This window comes from Anomaloglossus baeobatrachus, chromosome 6 (assembly GCF_048569485.1).
Source record: "Anomaloglossus baeobatrachus isolate aAnoBae1 chromosome 6, aAnoBae1.hap1, whole genome shotgun sequence".
Taxonomy (NCBI): domain Eukaryota; kingdom Metazoa; phylum Chordata; class Amphibia; order Anura; family Aromobatidae; genus Anomaloglossus; species Anomaloglossus baeobatrachus.
This window is the reverse complement of record NC_134358.1, coordinates 306,654,608-306,682,449: the sequence shown is the minus strand read 5'-3', so window position 1 is coordinate 306,682,449 and position 27,842 is coordinate 306,654,608. Positions and strand designations below refer to the sequence as shown.

At 49.1% G+C, this 27,842-nt stretch overlaps 1 protein-coding gene across 2 annotated transcripts in view; it reads left to right on the top strand.

The window, feature by feature from the left end:
- The window catches only part of ANKS6 (ankyrin repeat and sterile alpha motif domain containing 6), a 162,620-nt gene that overhangs the window by 40,260 nt on the left and 94,518 nt on the right, over window positions 1-27,842 (top strand). For both annotated transcript variants that reach the window (XM_075314916.1, XM_075314917.1), the window contains exon 2: window positions 6,047-6,549. In XM_075314916.1, coding sequence (XP_075171031.1) covers window positions 6,047-6,549 — 503 coding nt within the window. The remainder of the gene's footprint in view (window positions 1-6,046; window positions 6,550-27,842) is intronic.

Sequence of the window (27,842 nt, the reverse complement as noted above, 5' to 3'; positions counted from 1 at the left end):
GTCAGCAAGGTTGGGGAGCTCATTGGCAAGGTCAACTAATTAGGGAATGTGGTCTGGAAGAGAGTCATGCTTCCTCAAACACAAAGGAATTACTGGCAGTAGAAAAAGCCCTTTGCCAGTTCCTGCCCTCTCCGGCTGGTCATCACATAAGAGTCTTCTTGGACAATCGAACTGCGCTACTCTCCATAGCGGCGGATTGCACTGAACGCAAGTGTGAAAGCAGCCTAAACTTCTTGTAGAGCCTGAAAACAGACGCGTGAAAAAAAATTGTTGCATTTTTAAATGCAGAATCAAAACTTTTCTGTACTGTTAAAAAGTATTAAAAACTGATTCACAGCGCATCAAATAAGGGGGAAAACTCAAAACAAACATGCAATAATACGAGACGATTGTTAGTGTGTCGTGTGGTTCGGACACCTACCTGCAGAACAAAGCAGTAGAAAAAATGCAACTTTTAAGCTACTTGTGAACAAGGCCTCAGCATAACTTTTTTATTACATTTTTTTCATGAATTTAATAGAGAAAAAATAATCAAACACTTAGTGTTTGTACGCCTTTTACCTACCACCATAAATAAGTGATCACTGTGTTGTGCGAGTCTTTACGATTGAGTCATTCCACATCAAGTGGACCAGTGGTCCCCACTCGACCTTCTCCGATTTTGCTGAAAATTTATAAGGATGTACATGTATGTTTTGAAAAGAGGTTCTGTAAATTTTTAGGGCCAGATCTCAAATACATTGGGCACTGTTGACCTTTCACTGGAGGGTCCACCAAGCCTGCGGCAGCTTCAGCTAAGAGGATTTTGCAAACTTTGGCACATAGCCATTAGAGTTCTATACTGGCTATGATGCTGAAATTTGGCATACTAGCTCAACTTTTGCTGCTAAACATGATAAAATTATTACCGGCTATGACAAAACAATATTTTGGCCACAATTTTGTGTCAAAGTAGCTTGTAAAACGTGTCGCATAAAATGTATGCCTAACTTTGCCCATATATAACTCAAGACCAAAAACCAATAGTAACTGGTGCTTTTCCCTGTACACCAAACCTCTACATGACTTTGCATTGCTGCAATATCACGGTCAAAGCATATCTATTTGTAGAAATATTCACACCCACATATGATGACAAACTTTAAAAAAAACGAATTTTACCTATTTATAGGTCAAATTTCTCAAAAAGGGTACCCCTAAAATATATTAATTCTGATATCATTAGAAAGAGCACATTTTTCTCTACAAGGATCATTGTTTTTTTTTTTTGGAGTCTCTCAGTTTAAGAAAAGAAAAATGCCACTGAACATGGTTTTATTTCTGCGCGTAATGCATTGATTTTGTGTTTGATTTTCAGATTCTTATCACGTTACAGAGTTGTATTGTTGCTAGCAATGTCTATTATAATCAAAAACCTATAAACCCTTTTATTTATGAAAAGTTATTGACTAATAATAATAACTAATAATAACTAATCAGTGATTGCTCACGACATGACACAGTTGCAGTCCACACTTTCTTAAAGTTGTCCGACATAAACTCAAAAATGTTTGTTAAGCGAATCTGTGCTGTATTGTCATATTAAACACCTCTACATTGTTATTTTTTATTTTCTAACTTTTGTTCCTCTTGAATTATCCCTTTAGGCTGTGTGCACACGTTGCGTTTTTTACCGCAGAAACGCTGCGTTTAGAACCGCAGCGTTTCAGTGGCAAATTGCATGCGTTCAGCTTTCCCAGCAAAGTGTATGAGAGAGCCGAAAAATCAGTGCACACGCTGCGTTTCTAAACGCAGCGTTTTGGATGCCAAAAATCGGTGCGGAAAGAAAAGCAGCATGTCACTTCTTTTGTGCGGTGTGGCTGTGTTCTCTCCCCCATTGAATCAATGATGTCGGTCAGAACGCAGCTACACCGCAGTGAGCTGCTTTTTTGTTGCGGTCCGCGGGCTTTGTCGGCATGCCAGAAAGCAGGCATTTACCTGGAAGTGAGGTCAAGAGGTTTCCTGTTGACCTCACTTCCTGGCAAAGTCCTGGAAAGCCCCCGGTGTCGCCAAAGTGCCCGCCCCGACCCCCCTCCCGAAAATCCAACATGGCCGTGCGCACAGTAGCGCACCGGCCGCAATTTACTCCTATGATTTCTGTCGCATGTGCCTTGAGACATGCGACAGAAAAATGCCCCCCAGGCCCTGCCAGGTCACCCCCTATTCCCCCCGGTATTCCCCCTTACCTGTCTGGTCGCAGTGCTGATCCCCCGCGGCCCCCTCCTCCTTCACAGCAGACGCCGGTCAGTGCGGTCACATGAGCAGAGCAGCTGACAGCCAGCACTGTGTTCAGAGAGCTGTGCTGGCTGCTCGCACTCTGCAGCTGTGACCCGGGGAGAGTGGGTGCAGATTTTTGGCACCCACTCTCCTCAAATGGAGGGTCTGCCCTCCTAGAAAATGGGGGATACGTTCCCCATATTCTAGAAGGTCCAGAGCCGACGTGGGACGTCCAAATGGATTTCTGCGGACCCATTTTTTTAAAATTTTTTGATTAAATTGGTGAACGAGGGAATGATTTGGGGAGTGTTTTTTTTCTAATAATTTTTTTGTCTTTTTTTTTTTTTGCTTTTGTTAACTGTCAATTAGTTACGTCTGGTATCTGATAGACGCCGTGACATCACTAGTTGCTGGGCTTGATGCCAGGTGACATTACACATCTGGTATCAACCCCATTTATTACCCCGTTTGCCAACGCACCAGGGCGCGAGATGAGTTGGGGCGAAGCGCCACTTCTGGGGCGGCTGCGGCCTGCTATTTTTAGGTTTGGAAGAGTCCAATAACCATGGCTTTTCCCACCCTGAGAATACCAGACCCCAGCTGTCAGCTTCACCTTGGCTGGTGATCTAATTTGGGGGGACCCCACGTTATTTTATTTTTTTTAATTCTTTATTTATAAATAAAAAAAAAAAAGCCTGGGGAGCCCTCCAAATTGATCACCAGACAAGATGAAGCTGCCAGTTGTGGTTTGCAGGCTACAGCTGTCTGCTTTTCCCAAGCTGGCTATCAAAAATAGGGGGGACCCCAAGCCATTTTTTTCATTGGTTTTTTTTTTGATAAATACTAAGCTTGGCACCCTTTAGTGCCACATGAAAGGTACTAAAGGTGCCAGCTTAGAATATGCAGGTGGGGGTGGGACGTTATATATATTTGACATCCATTCATCCATTGACGCTTTTTTGGCTGTGTGCCCACAATCAGGTTTTGCAGTGGTTTGGGCGCTGAGTGTTATCCCTGCGTCCATAATGCTGCGTTGTGTAGTAGAATCACAGTGGAAGGATTTTTGGAGATCCCGTGCCCACTGTGCTTCTTTTCTCCGCAGCATAAACTGACCAGTGGCGTGGCTTCCTGAGCCTCAGCATGTCAATTTATGCTGCGGAGACAAGAGTGTTCTCTGCAGGTAGAATAGAGCTAAAGTCCACAGCAGCCTGAACCCAAATCGTGGGCATGGCCAGCTGCGTTTTCCCGTGGACAACACTCGCATCTCTGCAGGAAGGCTGGCACTGTGTACTAGACGCCGTGTCGCTGGATTACGGCCACATAGCCTAAAAGTGAGAATATTGTTGCTACAGCAACATTTTGGGTGAAGTAGCTGTGGATTCAAAATGCTTAATATACTCCTGAATAAAATCCTTGAGGGGTGCAGATTCCAAAATGGGGTCACTTGTGGGGGTTTTCTGACGTATAGGTACCCAAGGGGCCCTGCTAATGTGACATGGTGCGCAAAGTTTATTTCAACTTTTCCAAAATTCAAATGGTGCTCCTTCCATTCCAAGCCCTCCCATTCATCCAAACAAAATGTGGAGAAGAAGGAAATGACATCACAGGTTTTTTTTTTCCAAAGGTCTGTATTCAACCAACTTTATTTACACTGACAAGTCTTAAAAAAACGCACCTAAAAAAACGCATGAAAAACGCATGCGTTTTCAATGCGTTTTTCTCAAAAAGCATTGTTTACAATTCTCCCCTCTGCCAGAGGGGGGCGTTTTTTTCCGCGCTGAAAAAAAAGCAACGTGTGCACATAGCCTTATTCTCTTCAGCTCTTTGTTTACATTCAGCACAAACAAACTGACCACTTCCTGTGCGAACCTCCCAGTCACAGCTGGCACCACCTGGCCTCAGTGTCCAGCCCCTCCTCAGTGTCCAGCCTCGCCCCCTGGACACACATTCCCTGTCAGTATTCTGCCCCATCACCTGACCTGTTATCTCTACAGCATTGCAAATAACAGCCCCACATCAGGCTCTGCACCCCACGCGCACACCGGGCTGTGCACCCCACGCGCACACCGGGCTGTGCACCCCACGCGCACACCGGGCTGTGCACCCCACGCGCACACCGGGCTGTGCACCCCACGCGCACACCGGGCTGTGCACCCCACGCGCACACCGGGCTGTGCACCCCACGCGCACACCGGGCTGTGCACCCCACGCGCACACCGGGCTGTGCACCCCACGCGCACACACATATGGCTCTGCACCGCACGCGCACACACATATGGCTCTGCACCGCACGCGCACACGGCGCTCTGTACCGAACCCCCCACCCCCCATCCCCATAGGGAACACATGTAGGGAATACATACTCACCCGTCCTCGGTCCCTGCCACTCCTGCACGTTCGCACGCTGTCTGTGCTCTGGACATATCAGCACAGTAGTGACGTCACCACTGTGCTGAAGAGAGCACAGACAGCGGGGCAGTGATGAGAAGCAGCGGTGCGCTCCCTCTCATCAGCGCTTTCAAATATATCGGCATCTGTGATGCCGGTACATTTGAATGTGCGATCCTGAGCAGGGGGCCCGGTGCTGGCGCTGACACCACGGCAGCCGCCGCCAGGCCCCTCCCCCAGGTCACGGACCCCACAGCAGTGCAGGTGGAGGTTGCGGGAAGAGTAAGGGGTGTGGGGGAATGTGTGGGAGGGTGCAGGGAAGGGGGCGGGGCTCATCGCACTGTACCCGCCCAGCAGGGAGGCGACATGCTGTTCCAAATTTGCATGTCAACATGGCCCTGCCCATGTTGATATGAAATGACCGGAAGCAGCAAAATCGCGGCAGGAGCGGTCACATGACCACTCTGAGCCGGGGAAGAGGGGCTGACAGCGGAGCAGGTAAGTGCTCTCTATCTGCTTACCTGCCCCAATGTAGCCCAATAGGGTAATAAAAAAAAAAAAAAAAGTCAAAAGAAGCCGGATAACCCCTTTAACAGTAATTGTGGAGTATCTCAAGACTCTCCAGGCTTGGTGGACCCTCCAGTGAAAGGTCAACAGTGCCAATGTATTTGAGATCTGGCCCTAAAAATATACAGAACCTCTTTTCAAACATACATGTACATCCTTATAAATTTTCAACAAAATCGGAGAAGTTCGAGTGGGGACGATTTTTAAAACTGGTCCACTTGATGTGGAATGACCCGATTACAGGAACACCAAATTTATCCACGTTGATTGTAGATATGTGATGTTTATTATTTTTTAAAAAAGAGCTTTAAAATATAATTGTTATTTTTTTATATTTTATAGGAAGAAAAAAAATCTTTTATTTTCCATCTAGAATACAGGGACATAGAAATACACTGCAGTGTACATATGTATCTGTGTGTACCAGCTCAATTGTACCAAATTCTCCTACTTTCCTCAGTGTGTGCTAGAATTGCTTAATTCATGTGTGTGCAGAGAGATACCAGAGAGGAGGGGGAACTACGGGGCAGACAAGGAGAGGTTATAGAAGTTGGGACAAAAGCCCTGATTGCTGGGACAGCGGGACTGAACCTTCAAATTGGGACAGTCTTGCTGAATCTGGGACGGTTCGGAGCTATGCCTACACTTTATACTTTGATCCGAAATCTCGTGATGGACACAGAAAACTGTTTGCGTTTGCGCCAGTTTCCCTTTTTTGGTACAGCTGTCTGTGTGCTCAGTTTCCTTTTATGTATTCTTCTATGTATTAGAGTAACTCTGAACCTACACCTGATGCTATTTGATATTTAGTCTCCTCACTTCTTTTATATTTCAGGTCTGGACACTTAAATGTTGCACTTATACTACTGGAGAATGGTGCAGATGTCAATGCACAGAATCGTCTGGGAGCAAGTGTCCTGACGGTGGCGTCAAGAGGTGGCCATGCAAGCGTGGTCAAGCTGCTTCTTGAGAGTGGAGCTTTTGTGGACAATTATGACCATTTTGATGTTAACATTGTGAGTAGTAAAGGCCACAGAGAGGATATGCCAGAGATCACAGCCCTAATGACATCTGCCCAGCATGCTCACGAGGCAGTGGTCCGTTTATTACTGGACTGGGGAGCCGATGTAAATTATCGTGTAAAGACAGGATGGAGTCCATTGATGTTGGCTGCTCTTCATGGACGTGTGAGTGTGGCCCAGCAGCTGGTGGATAGAGGTGCCGATCCTGATCAACTAAACGGATTGGACAAAACCCCTTTTGAAATAGCCTTGAACGCCAAACACAAGGACATGAAAGATTATCTGGATTCTATTACCACAATTAGACCCAAGACCGGTATGGAGCATCTGTTCTTTTTTTTTTTTACATGTCTACATTTTTTGGTCAAATTTTCAACTGCAATGTGAATTGCATTTTCATACGGTTGACAAAGCATTGTTATATCTTGTTTAGTGGGGTTGGTTGTGAATGGGGAATACACCGCGCTGCTGTGCAGAAAGAAAGATCCAGATGGAGAGATAAGTGATTTTATTTTCAACGCACTTCAGCGAAACCTCGCGCCTTCATCAGAAAAAAAAAAATCACTTCTCTCTCCATCTGGATCTTTCTTTGTGTACAGCAGCGCGGCGTATTCCCCACTTTTCACCTGCCTTGTACATCATTCAGGTGTGCTGCAGCAGCTGTTTGATGCTTAACAAGTAGTTGTGTCTCACACTACCGCAGGTGAGCCTGTTATCTTTCCTTCCCATCTCTCTTCAACACAGATGAGACCCTATTGCGTTAGGCTGTGTGTGCCCGTTGCGTCTTTTCATGCGTCTACGCAGCATTTTAAACTGCAGCGTAAACGCATGCGTTGTGCGTCCCCAGCAAAGTCTGAGAATTAGCAAATTCAATGCGCATGTTGCATCTTGAAACAGCATTTTGCATGGCAAATTTGTGACAAAATTGATGCGTTCTACAAAGCAACTTCTTTTGTGCATTTTGGATGCTTTTCCCTCTGTCTGTGGGAGAGCAAGCATCCAGAACGCATCCAATCTGCATTCAAAATGCATCCAAAACACAGCGTTTTGGATGCGTTTTGAAACGCACATGCAGTGACAAAATGCTGCATATATCCAAAATAAAATCCACAAAATCACAGTGTATAAATTCTATAAATTTATTTGCATTTTGCAGAGAGAAATAAATATTTGATCCCTCTGGCAAACAAGACTTAGCGTATTTTTCGGATTATAAGACATTTTTCCTCCCAAAACTTTGGGAGGAAAATGAGCGGTGCGTCTTAAAATCCAATTATAGCTTACCTGGAGGTGAAGAATCGGCGGGTGCCTGTCTGTGCAGGCGGCCAGGTGCCTTTCGGTGCGTGTGGCTTACTGCCTCTCTCTGCCGGCAGCCGGCTGCCTCTCCGTGCGGGTGGTCGGGCACCCTGCTGGCTGCCACTCTGTGCAGCCGGCTGGCTGTGCGGACTGGGGTGACTGTGCTGGCAGCGGAAGCTGCAGTTTCTGTGCGGTGGGTGTCCAACATGGTCTGTCCGCAGTCCGGGGTTCAAATGATGGCGCCCGGAGTCAGTGCGTGTGCAGATGGAGCTCTTGGCTGAGAGCTCCATCTGCGCACGTGCCGCTCCGGGCGCCATTTCTTTGAACCCCGGTCCGCTGACATAGCATCTGGGACACTCTCCGCCCCGGCCTGCTCCACCACACAACCACCACAGCTTCCACTTCTAGCACTGACCCGCTGCCAGCACAGCCTCTGCCTCCTGTGACTCCACTCCAGCACTGCTGCCGCCCCCCTCCAGTGAGACAACACCGGACTATAAGACTGACCCCATTTTTTTTTTTACCTCTAAATTTGGGGTGCATCGTATAATGCGGTGCGTCTTATAAAATGAAAAATACAGTAATACTTGGAGGCAAAACCCTTGTTGGCAAGCTCAGCAGTCAGATGTTATATGTAGTTGATGATGCAGTTTGCGCACATGTCAGGAGGAATTTTGGTCCACTCCTCTTTGCAGATCATCTCTAAATCATTAAGATTGTGAAGCTGTTGCTTGGCAACTCGGAGCTTCAGCTCCCTCCATAAGTTTTCTATGGGAATAAAGTCTGGAGACGGGCTAGGCCACTCCATGACCTTAATGTGCTTCTTTTTGAGCCGCTCCTTTGTTGCCTTGCCTGTATGTTTTGAGTCATTGTTGTGCTGGAAGACCCAGCCATGACCCATTTTTAATGTCCTGGAGGAGTGAATTAGGTTGTCACTCAGGATTTTACAGTACATGGCTCCATCCATTGTCCCATTGATGCGGTGAAGTAGTCCTGTGCCCTTAGCAGAGAAACACCCTCAAAACATAATGCTTCCACCTCCATGCTTGACAGTGGGGACGGTGTTCTTTGGGTCAGGTAGTATTTCTCTTCCTCCAAACACTGTGAGTTGAGTTAATGCCAAAGAGCTCAATTTTTGAAGGAGGCACACATGCAAACGAGCTCCACATTTTAGTCAGCAGCAGCTGCTGATTATATCGGATGGAAGAAAAGAGGACCCCCACGGGGCCCCCGGCATGCTCCCTTCTCACCCCACTAAGTCGGCGGTGCTGTTAAGGTCGAGGTATCCATTGCGGGTACAGAGGCTTGAGCCCACATGCCGTTTTCCTTCCCCATCCCTTAGAGGCTCTGGGAGAAGTGGGATCCTAACCGGTCACCATTCACTGGGACCGAGCTCCATCCGCAGCCCCTGGGGGAATCTGACGGACAGGAGCCTGGATATCATCAGGGACAGGGCCCTGCATCCATAAGGTACTCTGTGTCCCCTGAGGGACGGGGCATGCAGCGCCTGTGTTGCAGACGCCGCAGCGGCTCCTGTGTGGTTTGTGAGACCGGGACTACCGCGCCGACCGCGCTTGTTTGCCGGCCGCGTTTTTAACTTTAGTCCCCGGCTTTTACGGCCTAGTACCATATACTCCCGCCCCCGGGCCTGCCAGTCAGGGGTAAGGGCGGGACGGCCGACTGGACGTCGGCAGTGAGGGCTGGAGCATACTTTGGTATCCTCCTCCCCCCTCACTGAGCACTGTGGGGCACTAGTTTCCCGCACTTTATTAGGCACGCCCACGGCTCCATCCTCCCCTCAGAACGCTGGCAGCCATTGTTATAATCACTGCTGCCGGTGGGGGATTTCAGAACGAGCTCCGCAGTTCTGGGAGTAGTGGGATCCTAACCGGTCGCCGTTCACTGGGACCGGGCTCCCTCCGCAGCCCCTGGGGCAATCTGACGGACAGGAGGCTGGATATCATCCGGGTCAGGGCCCTGCATCCATGAGGTACTCTGTGTCCCATTAGGGACGGTGCAGGCAGCGTCGGTGTTACAGACGCCGCAGCGGCTGCTGTGGGGTTTGTGAGCCGGGACTACCGCGCCGACCGCGCCTGTTGGCCGGCCGCGCTTTTAACTTTAGTCCCCGGCTTTTGCGGCCTAGTACCAGGTTATACTCTCTTCTGCCGGTGGAGGATTTCAGAATGAGCTCTGCAGCTCTGGGAGTCCCAGGCAGGGAATCTGGTGGACGCACCACCGCTAGGGGCGGTTGGTAAGCCACACCAGTTGTCAGGTGCTGGCCCCCTTTGGGTACAGAAGTGTATATATATAATTATATATATATATATATATATATATATATAATATATATTTTGTATACATTTTCTCTATTCGGCAGCATTATTTGCTTTTGGCTATATCTCTAAGAGGAGACAACAGCATGTCGTCCGCAGAAAGCAAGGGGGCCAAGGCACAGGCTTACTTTGCAACCTGTACCTCTTGTGCGGCTATGTTACCTGCAGGTTCCACCTACCCTCATTGTGACAATGCTCGGCCCCCGTGGCACTCACTCAGCCGGAGCCTCCGGCACTGGTGGGACCCTCGGCTCAGGTGGTACCGCCGGTTTCCACTGCACAGATGGAAGGGACAGAGTTTACATTTTTGACTGAGAAACTCTCTGAGTCGCCTCACATTCCATGGCTCAGTCTATGGACAGATGGTCGGCTAAGATACTAGAAGCTTGGCAGTCCAGACCGGTAACACAGGGCTAGGGCACTGTGAGTTCATCGCCCCCAGGTCCCTCTCGGTCGGTACAGCAAAGGGCTCCTGGGGTGGCACCCAGATCCCACGGTGAGAACTCCGACACGGACCGCAGCCTCAGACGGGCTAAGCGGGCTTGCTGGGAACCTTCCCCGACTTCATCACGCGGTTCGGGGTCTCAGCATGAGGACTCTCTGGAGGATGAAGCGGAGGTCGCAGCTCAGGGCTCTGATCCTGACGTTGCTCTCATTCTGGATACACCTGAAGGGGACGCCATAGTAAATGACCTTATAGCGTCCATCAACCAGGTGCTAGATCTTTCTCCCCCAACTCCACCTATAGAGGAGTCGGCTTCGCAGCAGGAGAAACACCAGTTTAGGTTTCCCAAACGTACACGGAGTGCGTTTTTCGATCACTCTAACTTCAGAGATGCTGTCCAGAAGCACAGAGCATTTCCGGACAAGCGCTTTACTAAGCGCCTTAATGACACACGTTACCCTTTCCCCCCTGACGTAGTTAAGGGTTGGGTTCAGTGTTCCAAGGTAGATCCTCCAGTCTCTAGACTGGCGGCTAGATCCGTAGTAGCAGTGGCAGATGGTTCATCGCTCAAGGATGCCACTGACAGGCAAATAGAGCTCCTGATGAAATCCATCTATGAAGCCACAGGCGCGTCTTTTGCTCCGGCCTTTGCAGCCGTGTGGGCACTCCAAGCTATCTCAGCCTGTCTGTCTGAGATTAATGCGGTCACACGTACCTCTGCTCCGCAAGTTGTCTTTGACTTCTCAGGCGTCAGCCTTCTCGTCCTACGCCATGAACGCCGTCCTGGACTCTGCGAGCCGTACAGCGTTAGCATCCGCCAATTCGGTGGCAGTTCGCAGGGCCATGTGGCTACGCGAATGGAATGCAGACTCTGCTTCCAAGAAGTTCTTAACCGGTTTGCCATTTTCTGGCGACCGTTTGTTTGGCGAGCAATTGGACGAAATTATTAAACAATCCAAGGGAAAGGACTCGTCCTTACCCCAGTCCAAACCAAGCAGACCTCAGCAACGAAAAATACAATCGAGGTTTCAATCCTTTCGGCCCTCAGCCAAGTTCCGTTCCTCCACGTCCAACAGGTCAGAGAAGGGCCAGAAGGACTCTTCTGCATGGCGGTCTAAGTCACGTCCTACAAAGACCGCCGGAGGAACCGTCTCCAAGGCGGCCTCCTCATGACTTTCGGCATCACCAAACCGCATCCTCGGTCGGTGGCAGGCTCTCCCGCTTTTGCGACGCCTGGGGGCCACATGTCCAAGACCGATGGGTGAGAGACATTCTGTCTCACGGTTACAGGATAGAGCTCAGTTCTCGTCCTCCGACTCATTTCTTCAGATCATCTCCGCCCCCACGAGCGAGCCGATGCACTTTTTCAGGTGGCGAACACTCTGAAGGCAGAGGGAGTTGTGATCCCCGTTCCCCTTCAAGAACGTGGTCGCGGTGTTTACTCCAACTTGTTCGGGGTGCCAAAAAGGGACGGATCATTCCGTCCCGTTCTGGACCTCAAACTGCTCAGCGGACACGTCAGAACCAGACGGTTCCGGATGGAATCTCTCCGCTCTGTCATCGTCTCAGGGCCACTCGGTGATCTCTTACTTAGGCGATATCCTAGTCAAGGCATCCTCCCGGGTGGCATGTCAACACTGCCTGACCATTGCTCTGGAGACTCTCCAGAGGTTCGGGTGGATCATCAATTTCCCAAACTCAAAATTGACACCGACCCAATCACTGACTTACCTCGGGATGGAGTTTCATACTCTCTCAGCGATAGTGAAGCTTACGCTGGACAAACAGCGTTCGCTGCAGACAGGGGTGCACTCTCTCATTCGGGTCCAGTCACACCCCTTGAGACGTCTCATGCACTTCCTAGGGAAGATGGTGGCAGCAATGGAGGCAGTTCCCTTTGCGCAGTTTCATCTGCGTCCAACTCAATGGGACATTCTCCGCAAATGGGACAGGAGGTCGACGTCCCTAGACAGGAACGTCTCTCTTTTACTGACAGCCAAAACCTCTCTTCAGTGGTGGCTTCCTCCCACTTCTTTGTCGAAGGGAAAATCCGTCCGGCCCCCATCCTGGGCGGTGGTCACGACGGACGCGAGTCTGTCAGGGTGGGGAGCGGTCTTCCTCCACCACAGGGCTCAGAGAGCCTGGACTCCGACAGAGTCCTCCCTTCAGATCAATGTTCTGGAGATGAGGGCAGTGTATCTAGCCCTAAAGGCGTTCCAGAGGTGGCTGGACGGCAGGTAGATCCGGATACAGTCGGACAACGCCACGGCGGTCGCGTGCATCAACCACCAGCATAGAGCGCTGGCGGCGGACGCATTAGTTCAGGACTGGTCGCAGTTTCGACTGCCTTATGTATTTCCTCCTCTGGCACTGCTGCCCAGAGTTTTACGCAAGATCAGGTCCGTCTGCCGCCGCGCCATCCTCGTCGCTCCGGACTGGCCGAGGAGGTCGTGGTACCCGGATATGTGGCACCTCACGGTGGGTCAACCGTGGGCACTCCCAAACCAACCAGATATGCTGTCTCAAGGGCCATTTTTCCATCTGAATTCTGCGGCCCTCAACCTAACTGTGTGGCCATTGAGTCCTGGCTCTTAGCGTCCTCAGGGTTATCTCTATCACGCCTTTCGCAGAAGGTGGCCTTCCTAGTGGCAGTCACATCACTTCGGAGAGTGTCTGAGCTAGCAGCACTGTCATGCAAAGCCACCTTCCTGGTGTTTCACCAGGATAAGGTGGTTCTGCGTCCGGTCTCGGAATTTCTACCTAAGATGGTATCTCATTTTCATCTCAATCAGGATATCTCCTTACCTTCTTTTGACCCTCATCCAGTTCACCAATGTGAAAAGGATTTGCACTTGCTAGATCTAGTGAGAGCACTCCGGCTCTACATTTCACGCACGGCGCCCCTGCGCCGTTCTGATGCGCTCTTTGTCCTTGTCGCTGGCCAGCGTAAGGGGTCGCAGGCTTCCAAGTCAACCTTGGCTCGGTGGATCAAGGAACTGATTCTTGAAGCCTACCGCTCTTCTGGACTTCCGATTCCTTTAGGGCTGAAAGCCCATTCTATCAGAGCCGTAGGTACATCCTGGGCATGGCGGCACCAGGCTACGGCTCAGCAGGTGTGTCAGGCGGCTACCTGGTCGAGTCTGCACACTTTCACGAAACACTTTCACGAAACACTATCAGGTGCATGCCTATGCTGCGGCAGATGCCAGCCTAGCTAGGCGAGTCCTTCAGGCGGCGGTTGCCCACCTGTAAGAGGGGGCCGTTTTTCGGCTCTTTTTATCGAGGTATTCTTTTACCCACCCAGGGATTGCTTTTGGACATCCCAATTGTCTGGGTCTCCCAATGGAGCGACAAAGAAGGGAATTTTGTTTACTTACCGTAAATTCCTTTTCTTCTAGCTCCTATTGGGAGACCCAGCACCCGCCCCTGTTCCCTTCGGGCTGTTGTTCTTTTGTGTACACATGTTGTTCATGTTGAATTGTTCTTTGGTTCATGGTTTCAGTTCTCCGAACATCCTTCGGATTGAGTTTACCTTAGACCAATTTATAAGTTTCCTCCTTCCTGCTTTGGCACCAAAACTGATGGGCCCATGATGCACGGGGGGGGTGTATAGGCAGAGGGGAGGGGTTACACTTTTTAAAGTGTAATACTTTGTGTGGCCTCCGGAGGCAGTAGCTATACACCCAATTGTCTGGGTCTCCCAATAGGAGCTAGAAGAAAAGGAATTTACGGTAAGTAAACAAAATTCCCTTCTTCTCTCTGCAAATGGAAATAAATATATATAATTTATACAATGTGATTTTGTGGATTTTATTTTGTATATTCTATCTCTCACTGTTAAACTTAACCTACCCTTAAAATTATAGACTGATCATGTCTTTGTCAGTGGGCAAACTTCCAAAATCGGCAAGGGATCAAATAATTATAATATATGTTGTAAACTTCATTAATGGATTATTCTAGTATTCACTCCATAAGTGAATTTTCAATTTTCCTCTTTGACATTAGGCCAAGTTCTCCAAATGTTTTGTTGATCGAGTGAGTGGGAAAGCGCCTCAGTGTGCATCCTCCACTTATCCATAGGGCGCCAGTAGTCTTTTCATGGCCACAAGAGTGTCCTATTGACCTCTGCCTGTATTGGTATAGAACTATTAATTTTGCTGTGTTGCTGGTTACCATGGCCGGCTTTACCTATGTGCGAAAGGTGCGGTCGCACAGGGCGCAGGCCGGCAGACAGCGGAGGGGGCGCCGCAGGGAGCAGAAATTCACTTTCACTTGCTGCTCCTGTGGTGCCTAGGATCCAACAGGGTGCGCCAAGAATTGCAGAACAGGGACACAATCAGCAGGCAAGGACGTAATCCGCAAACGAAGCAGAGGTCAAATCCGGATTGTGTCAGCGAGGTACATAAACGACAGGCAGAAGGGTAGTCAGAACACAAGCAAGGTCAGCGCACAGGAATCAAAATACAAACAACACAGGAACCAGGAATACAAACTATCACTGGCAGTGGTCACATGACACGAGGGGTAATAAGAAGGGTGTGGTGTCTTCCCATTGGCTGCAGGTGAATGTTGGCAACTTCACCTGGAAGACACACACCACCTACAGTCAGCCAATGGTACTGCAAGTTCCAGGGAAACCCAGCCTAGTGGATGAGCGGAGCCTGTGCTCAGCAGAGCCACGGGCACCGACTCCTCTCCCATCACCAGCACTATGCATGGTGGGAACACTGCGTCACCTGGTGATCGGAGCAGAAGTCGCAGGAGCGGACTCCGGTGGGGACATGACAAGGATTCAGCAGGGGGCGCCCTCCCCTCCTCTGTGCTCTGTGTACTGTCTACTCCTGTGGTGCCCAACATCCAGCAGGGGGCGCCCTCCCCTCCTCTGTGCTCTGCGTCTTATGTGATTATAATGTGCGGTGTGTCATATTTGTAATGTATTATGTGCTGTCTGTATGTGTTAGGCCTAAGACACACGGCATGAAAATTGGACCAAGTGGAATGCGATAAAACATCATATTCCACTTGGACCAATATTACTATATGTGCCAGCACACATGAGCGATTATTTTCTCAGCCCCAATCGGACCTAGAAAACAATCACAGCAACTGCGACTGTAATGCAATCCTGTTTTCTCTCGCACCCATTCAACTCTATGGGGTGAGAGAAAGATCGCACTGCACTTGCAGTACACCGATGTACCGCGAGTGCAGGGCGAGAATGGCAATAGCCGACTACGGAGGATAGAGGGAGAGAAATCCCTCCCTCTCCTCCGTGCCAGCCCGCCCCTCCTCTTCTCAGCGCCGGCCCTCCCCTCCTCTTCTCAGCGCCGGCCCTCCCCTCCTCTTCTCAGCGCCGGCCCTCCCCTCCTCTTCTCAGCGCCGGCCCTCCCCTCCTCTTCTCAGTGCCGGCCCGCCCCCCCGAAGCTGAGGTCTGATCGCATGATCGGACCTCAGTTGCAATGACACTTGGCTCCTGCTGTGCTGCCAGCGCAAGCAGAGTGTCATGCGAGGATCGCATTAGTCCGGGGTAGGCCCAGCCTTATGTATAAGATGTGTGTGTGCCCTGTATACTGTGCAATATCTATCTATCCCTCTATTATCCAGGGCTGTGGAGTCGGTAAGCCAAACCTTCGACTCCGACTCCGACTCCGACTCCTCAAATTCTCTTGCACCGACTCCGACTCCGGCTCCGACTCCGACTCCGGCTCCGACTCCTACATATATTGCTTATAGTTAGGTGAAAAATTTATTGTAGTACATGAATATGTGTATGTGAACATCAGACATTTAATAATTTTTATGATACAATAATCAAGATATTTGGATAGAACATAAAATATATTTATTGGAATACAACTTTAGAACACAAAAAACTGTAATAAATTGTAAATATGTAATACACTATGTAATATACAGTAGATTACATATATATCTTGTGTGTGTGTATATACACTGTATATATATATATATTATATATATTACATATTTACAATTTATTAGTTTTTTTGTGTTCTAAAGTTGTATTCCAATAAATATTTTATGTTCTATCCAAATATCTTGATTATTGTATCATAAAAACAATTAAATGTCTGATGTTCACATTGTACTACAATAAATTTTTCACTTAAATATAAGCATTATACTAAATGTTGTTATTTAGTAAAATATTCAGCACATTCTGCATTGCACTCCTGTCCCCAATTTATTATATATTTTAGGAGTCGGAGTCGGTGCATTTTATACCGACTCCGACTCCGACTCCACCAAAATGAGCTCCGACTCCGACTCCACGACTCCGACTCCGACTCCACAGCCCTGCTATTATCTACCGTATCTATTATCTATTTTTCCATCTACCTATACATCTCTGTATTACCTATCTATCCATCTTTCTTTCTATCTCTATTATCTATCTAACTATTATCTATGTGTCTGATATCCATTTGTCTAATTATCATCTATCCAGTTTCGGTCTGGCACACTGGGTCACCAGTAAGTACTCCGGTGGGCCCCCGAACGGGACATAGAGGGGGCTGCTGGCTGGGTACGTCACTGGCATCAAAGATTCAGGGGTCCAGCACGTAATGTCTTGCCTGGAGCCCCAAATCTTCTGCGACCACCGCATTAAACAGTGTTGGCGTCATGTATTGCCCCCGATACAGTTCAATCCTGTGACAGAGCACAGAGCTCCATGCTCTATCACTGCTCGTCTCCTAAGCCGCAGATCACTACAGGCCTGTGTCTTAGCAGACATTGATGTGCCCATGAGGGCGGCACGGTGACGTCATTCCATTGCGCTGCCTCTGCAGGCCGCCATAGAAGAGGAGACGGAGGCTGCGGTGCTGGGAATCAGGATTAGGTGAATATAATCTTATTTATTTTTTTTTATTTTTTTTTTAATGTCTATGGGATCTGTGGAATAACACTGCACACTCTCTATTTTGCCTAATCATGATGACCTTTTAATAGATTAACCCCTTAACGACCGCGGGCAGTAAAGTTAAGTCCTAGCAGTCATAGTGTTAATCCCCACCGGCTGCTGCGCACATGTCAGCTGATTTGTACAGCTAACATGTGGACCTTGTAGGGCATGAGTGGAATTACTAGCCCCCCGTACCTGTTAACTCCTTAGTTTTGCGCTGGCAAAATGTGGCGATCGCATTAAAGTTTTACTCACCGGCCACCACCAGAAGTCGTGACGTGATCACGTGGATCCTATTGTTGTCATGGTAGCACAGGGTCATGTGATGACGTCTTGGAGACGGGAAAAAGGATTACTTACCGGTAATGTTTTTTTCCAGAGCCACGACAGTGCCACTACTTCCCACCCCCTTTTTTCCTTTTCACTCAAGTTTTTAACTTCCACGATTAGTGGGTGTGATCCTTGCTGTTGGATTAACCTTGATTTTTTTGTAGTACTCTTCTATGTGCTCTGTAACCTAACTGATGCGTTGGAGAGGTGCCGACCTATCTCTCTGGTGGCGCTGTCGTGGCTCTGGAAAAAAACATTACCGGTAAGTAGCGTATTTTTCGGACTATAAGACGCACCCTGGTTTTAGAGGAGGAAAATAGGAAAAATAAAATTTTAAGCAAAAAATGTGGTCATGACACACTGTTATGGGGCGAGGATCTGCTGCTGACACGGTTATGGGGGTAATGTCCCCAAATTCTCTACTAAGGTGCCGCATCCTGGTAATGATCCTCCTGCCTTGTATATACAGTATATGTCCCTCATCCTGCTATATACCGTCATCCTGCCATATGGCCGCATCCTGCTATATACTGGCATATGGCTGCATCCTGCTATATAACCCATCATGGCATATGGCCCCATCCTGCTATATTCCCCCATCCTTCTCATAATATACCCCCATCCTTCTCATAATATACCCCCATCCTGCTCATAATATACCCCCATCCTGCTCATAATATACCCCCATCCTGCTCATAATATACCCCATCCTGCTCATAATATACCCCCATCCTTCTCATAATATACCCCCATCCTTCTCATATGACCCCATCCTGCTCATATACCCCCATCCTGCTGATATGCCCCCATCCTGCTCGTAGACCCCCATCCTGCTCGTAGACCCCCATCCTGCTCGTAGACCCCCATCCTGCTCGTAGACCCCCATCCTGCTCGTATGACCCCCATCCTGCTCGTATGACCCCCATCCTGCTCGTATGACCCCCATCCTGCTCGTGTGCCCCCCATCCTGCTCGTGTGCCCCCCATCCTGCTCGTGTGCCCCCCATCCTGCTCGTGTGCCCCCCATCCTGCTCGTGTGACCCCCATCCTGCTCGTGTGACCCCCATCCTGCTCGTGTGACCCCCATCCTGCTCGTGTGACCCCCATTTTGCTCGTATGACCCCCATCCTGGTGTATGGCCGCATCAAGTGGCACATAAAAAAAAATAAACGTTCATACTCACCTCACCTTACCTCGCTCCCTGCAGCATCGCTCGTCCTCCCATCTGTGTCAGCGGCAGCGCCGCTGAGTGGAGCCGTCCCCGTTACCCTGCTGCATCGCGATCATCTCCTGTGTCTGTACCGGCGGCTGCGTGTGGACACGTGCGCACAGCGATGACGTCATCGCTGTGCGCCCCGTTAGTCTCCACCCAGCCGCCGGCACAGACACAGGAGATGATCGCGATGCAGCAGGGTAACGGGGACGGCTCCACTCAGCGGCGCTGCCGCTGACACAGATGGGAGGACGAGCGATGCTGCTCGGGAACGGTGAGTACTGTACACGGATTCACTGCTCCCCGCGCTGATGATGATGCGTGGGGAGCAGTGAATACAACCGCACATGATCACTCCAGGCCGTAGTTGCCAGGGGTGATCATGCGGGCCGGCTGTTAAACCCCCGCCCACCTGTCAGTGCCTGCTTCAGCGCTGAGGGATGATGGGCGTGCATATTAAATTAGCGGGTCCACGTGGTCACGGCAGGCTGCTACAGCCTGCTCATGCCCCCGATGACCCGCTCCACCGCAGCACCCACATTCCCCGCAGCCACATTCAGACCATAAGACGCACCCCCACTTTCCCCCAACATTTGGGGGAAAATAAGTGCGTCTTATGGTCCGAAAAATACGGTAATCCTGATTTTCTTTGTGAGTCCCTCCCTGCGCTGTGTTATGAGAGTCCTTGTGGCTTGAAGCTACGCTGGGATTCGTGTCCTGGCGGTTGTTCTGTTCCCCGTTCCGTATAGATGGCAGCGCGAGTCCGTAGATGGAGCCGCCCTATGGTCATGACTCGTGGCTCTATATGCTGCTTTGCCCCAGGCACTGTGTTTGGACCAGAAGACTTGAAATCCTCTGCCCGGCGGATTCTGCTGGCAGGACGTGAAGTGCTCACCAGCCTAGGGCTCCGCACCCTGTTCTGTGGGTGCTCGGTCCTGAGGGAGCTATTGCGCAGCTCTCCCCTCAGCGACCGTGTCCTCCTGCGTCTCACTTGTTTCCTGTCCTGGACTAGACTGCTCGTAAGTGTGTGTGTGTGGCGCCTTGCTCCCCGCTGTCAAGTTCCTCCCCCCTGGGTTGCTGAACTAGTGAGCAGAGGGTCCACTACATTAGTGATGGCCACCCCCCAAGTCTCTACCCTAGCCCGGTCCCAGTGAGAGAACAACTAACTATGTTTTGGTGTGTTGTGGTGGTTGTCCGGCAATGACCTCCTCCTTACCCAGGATGAATACTGCACCTCTGGTGAGGTGCAGCACCGTGTGGCGACTGAAGCCTCAGGGGCGCCACACATGGTCATCTGTGATCTCCCTATTATGAAGTATACGAGCCGTCTCCACTGCCGGCTTTGTCACCAGAGCTGATAGACCTGTGACGAGCCGATTTATTGACTCCAATATTTTGCCTGGACGTCATCTCTTGGCTTTTGAATGGACAGACTTTATTTCTTGTTCTTCCAGCTGTCATGGCCTCACATGATGCAGTTTGGTAATTTTCTTGGCTGAGTGACCGCTATGGATGAGCTGGATGATGCGGTTTCTCTTTTTTTGGAAATCTTCATGGCTGCTCCTCGATTTCAACCAGTGACCTTTCACTTGTGAATCAACCTAATAACACGCTGAGCTCTTACGGAATGTGAGAACAGGTGGTAGTTTATAGTATACAGGAAGAAAAAGATTTTTCCACCACCAGGAGCAAAACAATAACAATACAGTAACATTCTAAGAATCTGTATAATTAATTATATGCTAAGTAGTTGCTAGTAAAATATGTATGAGATAGCCATGATGATTGCTTATAAAATGAAGGTCGTCTCACGCTCAAAGCTGTCGTGGATGATGAGATATGGAGCCTGAAAGTCAAAAGATAAAAACATTGTTACCCTTTTGCTCATTGATTGTCTTTCTCTGGTTTTGCGTATGCAAGATCACATTTCCACACTGGATGAGGAAGCACTAATACAGAGGTAGAAGTAAGAGTGCACTAGATTGTGTCACAGCTGGGCAGTGCACATGTATGTACAATACAGGTACGTGATAAGACGGGACTCCTGCAGGCTCCATAGATGTCAATGGAAAGTGGGGGATTATATTATTTGGAGGGCTATAAGGGAGTCTTTATACAGAGGTGCATCTAGGTTTTCTAGCACCCGGGGCAAGAATTCAGTTTGGCGCCCCCCAACAAGCAGTTTGGGTGGTTGTCATGTGACCAATCACTCAGGTGATTTGCACACTTACAGTCACATGATGGCGAGCTTCTCTTAATAATTCTCTCAATGTTCAATGAGAAACGTAGGAAGAAAAGCCAGTTGTCACATGCAATTATGAAAATCACATACGAGTGGAGTGGCCATGTGGTGACTGCTGGACCCAGCAACCAAAGCTAAATTGTGACAGTGAGTATATTACACCTAGGTAGAACTGAGCACACTACACTGCTTAATTTTATAATTAAAGGGGTTGTCCAGGTTTAAGATGAAAGTCTGCAGTGACTCTATTCATGACTTCAGGCTTCTGAATTCTTACAATGCATGCTCTGCACACTTTTAGGATTCTCCGGTGCCAGTGACGAGAGTGGACGATCATGTAAGCACAAGTAAGAGATTTGTATATTTCTGGCCACATTCTGATTTGACATGTCCGACCTCAGTCAATTCATTTTCATTGAGCGAGGCCATGCATGTCTGTTCAGCACCTGACCACATCTATGTAAATCGCATACTTGCAGCTCCGTAACCTCCCACTCTCACCGCTGGCACCAGAGAATCCTGACAGCAGGCAGTGTGCGCACTGTGAGAATTCAGAAGTCTGCAGTCACATAGTGACAGTGACTGCAGGTTCATCACAAACTTTGACAACCCCTGTAATGTTCCGAACAACATAAATAAAAAAATAGTAACCCTTAACTTGTCAGACGGCACAAGACTTTACTAAAGAGATTGTCCACTGCTTTAACATTGATGGCCTTTCCTTAGGATAGGTCACCATTGTCTGATTAGTCGAGGTCCGGCACCTGGCACCCCCGCCAATCACCTGTTTAGGTGGTGGCAGGTGGCTGGAAACGCTCAGTTCTGGATCTGCTCCATCTTCTGATAGTGGCATCAGTCTCCTATTAAAATCAATGAGGCGGATGTGCAGTACCCAGCCGAGGACACAATGAGAGGATGGAGTAGATCCAGAAATAAACATTTCTGGCCACCTGTACCAAGAACAGCTGATCAGTGGGGTCCCATTGCGCTCACATCATAAGCAATGCGCAAGTGGGACTAAGGCCTTAGGATGAGCTACACCCGGGGTAGAGGTCCCCTCAGCCCCACCAAATATGCCTCTGCTTTGAGGTCTGTGTTGGGGGCAATTATACCATACCTAGGTGTGTGTGTATGTGTGTGTATGTATTAACATATATATATATATATATATATATATATACACACAGTACAGATCAAAAGTTTGGACACGCCTCATTCAAAGAGATTTCTCTATATTTCATCATTCTGGAAATTGTAGATTCACATTGAAGGCATCAAAACTATGAATTAACACATGTGGAATGAAATAATTAGCAACAAAGTGTGACACAACTGAAAATATATCTTTTATTCTAGGTTCTTCAAAGTAGCCACCTTTTGCTTTGATTACTGCTTTGCACACTCTTGGCATTCTCTTGATGAGCTTCAAGAGGTAGTCACCGGAAATGGTTTTCCAACAGTCTTGAAGGAGTTCCCAGAGATGCTTAGCACTTGTTGGCCTCTTTGCCTTCACTCTGCGCAATTTTGCACTTTTTGCTCACCCCAAACCATCTCTATTAGGTTCAGGTCTGGTGAGTATGGAGGCCAGGTCATCTGGCGTAGCACCCAATCACTCTCCTTCTTAGTCAAATAGCCCTTACACATCCCTGAGGTGTGTTTGGGATCATTGTCATGTTGAAAAATAAATGATGGTCCAACTAAATGCAAACCGGATGGAATAGCATGCCGCTGCAAGATGCTGTGGTAGCCATGCTTGTTCAGTATGCCTTCAATTTTCAATAAATCCCCAACCGTGTCACCAGCAAAGCACCATCACACCTCCTGCTCCATGCTTCACGGTGGGAACCAGGCATGTAGAGTCCATCCGTTCACCTTTTCTGCGTCGCACAAAGACACGGTGGTTGGATCCAAAGATCTCAAATTTGGACTCATCAGACCAAAGCACATATTTCCACTGGTGTAATGTCCATTCCTTGGGTTCTTTAGCCCAAACAAGTCTCTTCTGCTTGTTGCCTGTCCTTAGCAGTGGTTTCCTAGCAGCTATTTTACCATGAAGGCCTGCTGCACAAAGTCTCCTCTTAACAGGTGTTCTAGAGATGTGTCTGCTGCTAGAACTCTGTGTGGCATTGATCTGGTCTCTAACCTGAGCTGCTGTTAACCTGCAATTTCTGACGCTGGTGACTCGGATAAACTTATCCTCTGCAGCAGAGGTGACTCTTGGTCTTCCTTTCCTGGGGCGGTCCTCATGTGAGCCAGTTTCTTTGTAGCATTTGATGGTTTTTGCCACTGCACTTGGGGACACTTTCAAAGTTTTCCCAATTGTTCGGACTAACTAACTTTCATTTCTTAAAGTAATGATGGCCACTCGTTTTTCTTTAATTGGCTGCTTTTTTGTTGCCATAATACACATTCTAACAGTCTATTCAGTAGGACTATCATTTGTGTATCCACCAGACGTCTGCACAACACAACTGATGGTCTCAACGCCATTTATAAGGCAAGAAATCCCACTTATTAAACCTGACAGGGCACACCTGTGAAGTGAAAACCATTTCTGGTGACTACCTCTTGATGCTCATCAAGAGAATGCCAAGAGTGTGCAAAGCAGTAATCAAAGCAAAAGGTGGCTACTTTAAAGAACCTAGAACAGTGATGGCGAACCTATGGCACGCGTGCCACACTGGGCACGCAGAGCCCTTTGTGTTGGCACGCGCACTGTTGCCACACTGAGCCACATTGAACTGCCGATATGATCGCACCGGCAGATCAATGTGGTGTTTAACAGAGGAGACATCTCTCCTCCCTCTGACACTCCTCCTCTCCTGGGCCGCAGGCTTGTTGCCTAGGAGACGGAGGAGCGTCACTCAGTAGGCGGCGCCGGTGTCTTGTGGCCGCGCGGTGGAGCTGCTGCTAGAAGGTGAGTTTTTTTTTTGTTTTTTTTTTAAGCTATGTGGGGACAGTGCCAGCACGGGGGAAACATGGAGAGCACGGGGGAAACATGGAGAGCACGGGGGAAACATGGAGAGCACGGGGGAAACATGGAGAGCACGGGGGAAACATGGAGAGCACGGGGGAAACATGGAGAGCACGGGGGAAACATGGAGAGCACGGGGGAAACATGGAGAGCAGTGGGCATGGAGAGCAGTGGGCATGGAGAGCAGTGGGCATGGAGAGCAGTGGGCATGGAGAGCAGGGGGCATGGAGAGCACGGGGCATGGAGAGCACGGGGCATATAAACAGAGCACGGGGCATGGAGCGCACGGGGCATATAAACAGAGCACGGGGCATGGAGAGCACGGGGCATATATGGAGAGCACGGGGCATATATGGAGAGCACGGGGCATATATGGAGAGCACGGGGCATATATGGAGAGCACGGGGCATATATGGAGAGCACGAGGCATATATGGAGAGCACGGGGCATGGAGAGCACGGGGTATATATGGAGAGCACGAGGCATGGAGAGCACGGGGCATATATGGAGAGCACGGGGTATATAAACAGAGAACGGGGCATGGAGAGCACGGGGGAAACATGGGAGCACGGGGCATACAAACAGAGCACGGGGCATACAAACAGAGCACGGGGCATACAAACAGAGCACGGGGCATACAAACAGAGCACGGGGCATACAAACAGAGCACGGGGCATACAAACAGAGCACGGGGCATACAAACAGAGCACGGGGCATACAAACAGAGCACGGGGCATACAAACAGAGCACGGGGCATACAAACAGAGCACGGGGCATACATGGAGAGCACGGGGCATACATGGAGAGCACGGGGCATACATGGAGAGCACGGGGCATACATGGAGAGCACGGGGCATACATGGAGAGCACGGGGCAAACATGGAGAGCACGGGGCAAACATGGAGAGCACGGGGCAAACATGGAGAGCACGGGGCAAACATGGAGAGCACGGGGCAAACATGGAGAGCACGGGGCAAACGTGCAAAGATGGAGAGAAACGTGCAAAGATGGGGCAAACGTGCAAAGATGGGGCAAACGTGCAAAGATGGGGCAAACGTGCAAAGATGGGGCAAACGTGCAAAGATGGGGCAAACGTGCAAAGATGGGGCAAACGTGCAAAGATGGGGGAAACGTGCAAAGATGGGGGAAACGTGCAAAGATGGGGGAAACGTGCAAAGATGGGGGAAACGTGCAAAGATGGGGGAAACGTGCAAAGATGGGGGAAACGTGCAAAGATGGGGGAAACGTGACTGCAGGGATGGGGGGGAAACATGACTGCAAGGATGGGGGGACACATGACTGCAAGGATGGGGGAAACATGCAAGGATGGGGTACATTTAGCAAGAAGGGGAACATGCCAGGAAGGGGTACATTTACCAGTATGGGGGATACATTTACCAGAATGGGGGGAAACATGAAAGGATAGGGGGAACATGAACATGCCAGGATGAGGAACATTTAGCAGGAAGGTGACATTTACCAGTATAAGGGAACATGCCTGGATGAGGTACATTTACCAGGATGGGGTCATTTGACACCATGGGGGAACATGCCAGGATGGGATACATTTACAATGATGGGATACATTTACAATGATGGGGTACATTTACAATTATGGGGTACATTTACCAGGAATGGGGCCATGATGTGGACAAATATACCAGAATGTAGGAAATATCAGGATGGGGGATATGTTTGCCAGGAAGTGGCCCAGGAAGGGGGACAGAACTACACAATGAAGGGGGAGGGGAGCAACTCGCACGTCTTTATGGGATTTCAAGATGTTCAGACTTTGAAATGTAGATGTGGATTACAGGGTGACATCTGATTGCATTCCATGCTAAAATCTCTGTCTAATATGCTGCAATTATTTCCAGAAAGATCAATCCAACTGCTGTGTCTGGAAAGGGCAGGGGCTCAGCTTCAATGTGTGGTAAGCAAGCATGAGCGTGATGCCCCCTACTGAAGAGAAGACGGCAAAGGTAAGGTTACAATCAATTATTTACATAATAGGATTGGTTGGCACTTCGGGAAAAAAAATGGATTTAGGGCTACAGTTTGGGCACTCGGCCTGTAAAAGGTTCTCCATGACTGACCTAGAATATAAGACATATTTTCAGTTGTTTCACACTTTTTTTGTTAAGTATTTCATTACACATGTGTTATTTCATGATGCCTTCAATGTGAATCTACAATTTTTAGAGTCATGCAAATAAAGAAAAGTCTTTGAATGAGAATGTGTGTCCAAACTTTTGGTCCGTACTGTGTATATATATATATATATATATATGTATACTGAGAGATATATCTATCTATCTATCTATCTATATATATATATATATATATATATATATATATATAATTACACATACAGAATTAGTTTTTTTTTCTTGGGGAGGAGGGCAATTAAAATTTCTACTATGAGGCATCATAATTTTTTTGTAACCCCCTGCAGATGAGCCACTTTATTAGATGCCGGATTAGCAGCCATGTGTGGCTTTAGTTCTGGAGTATTGAGCGATTGCCACTGTGTAGGGTGAAGTGCAGACAAATAATACACACAACGCAATACATTATCTATCTTTTTTCTTATTTTTTTGGAATAGCAAAAAGCAACATTGTAATGAAAGTATTACCGGCCCTTTAATAAATTACACAATGATCACAGTGACTCTCAGGTCCGGCCACGATGGAGACCACAGAACTTGCTGCGGACATTTCGGACCTGATGAAAGCCACCGGACCCAAAGATCCAGAGGAAGGCGAAGAAACCCCCCATAGTGTTCTACCTCAGGGGGGGAAAAAATTCCTTCCTGACCCCATTTCTGGCGATCGGATATTTCCCTGGATCTCGTCTGTCCTGCTGCATATTGCTGTATAAGTGTACATCACAGGCGCACATGGACAGGAGAGACCCCTGTGCCAGAACATGATAGGGGTCCTGTGCAGTCCAATATCTCCTCATAATGCACGATTCCACCTGCTTTGGAGGTGGTAATGCATAGCTCATCATCCAGTGGTCATACTGCCAATGGCGGCAGGCCATGCCACCGCTATGGGGCCCATGAGTCAGGGTGGCCTGGTGCCCACCTCCCTGGTGGCCCTGCTGGGTCCCAGCCGTCCAACCAGTCGGGCCCTGCTGGGTCCCAGCCGCCCAACCAGTCGGGCCCTGCTGGGTCCCAGCCGCCCAACCAGTCGGGCCCTGCTGGGTCCCAGCCGCCCAACCAGTCGGGCCCTGCTGGGTCCCAGCCGTCCAACCAGTCGGGCCCTGCTGGGTCCCAGCCGTCCAACCAGTCGGGCCCTGCTGGGTCCCAGCCGCCCAACCAGTCGGGCCCTGCTGGGTCCCAGCCGCCCAACCAGTCGGGCCCTGCTGGGTCCCAGCCGCCCAACCAGTCGGGCCCTGCTCCATAGTGGGGAGCCAGTGTAATTAGCAGTTCATGTTCTGGAAGATTCCATAAACCTGTATTACATAGTCACCCTCCTATTACAGGGGCCGTAATACCGCATGTGTCCTGTAGGGGCAGCTACTTCCCACAGAAATAACAACTGATTACAATAGGTTTCAGCTGCCATTCCCCCAATAAGTAAAGAGCCACCTACCTGCACTCATCCCCTTCCAGCTGTCAGGTCCTAGTGGCACAAGATGGCTCCGGTGCAGAACTTTGTACATTCTATACCCATTGTGATGTCATTTGTTGTCTATGATGTCATGTGCCCTTTAATGTCATCATAACTGCTTAATACTAATAAAACATTTACCTGTTGTAGACAAGTACTACATCCAAGATAGTGTACGTGTCCTATAAGCGGATCACCGGATTTGATTATTGTGTCAAATTCCTTTTAAAGTTG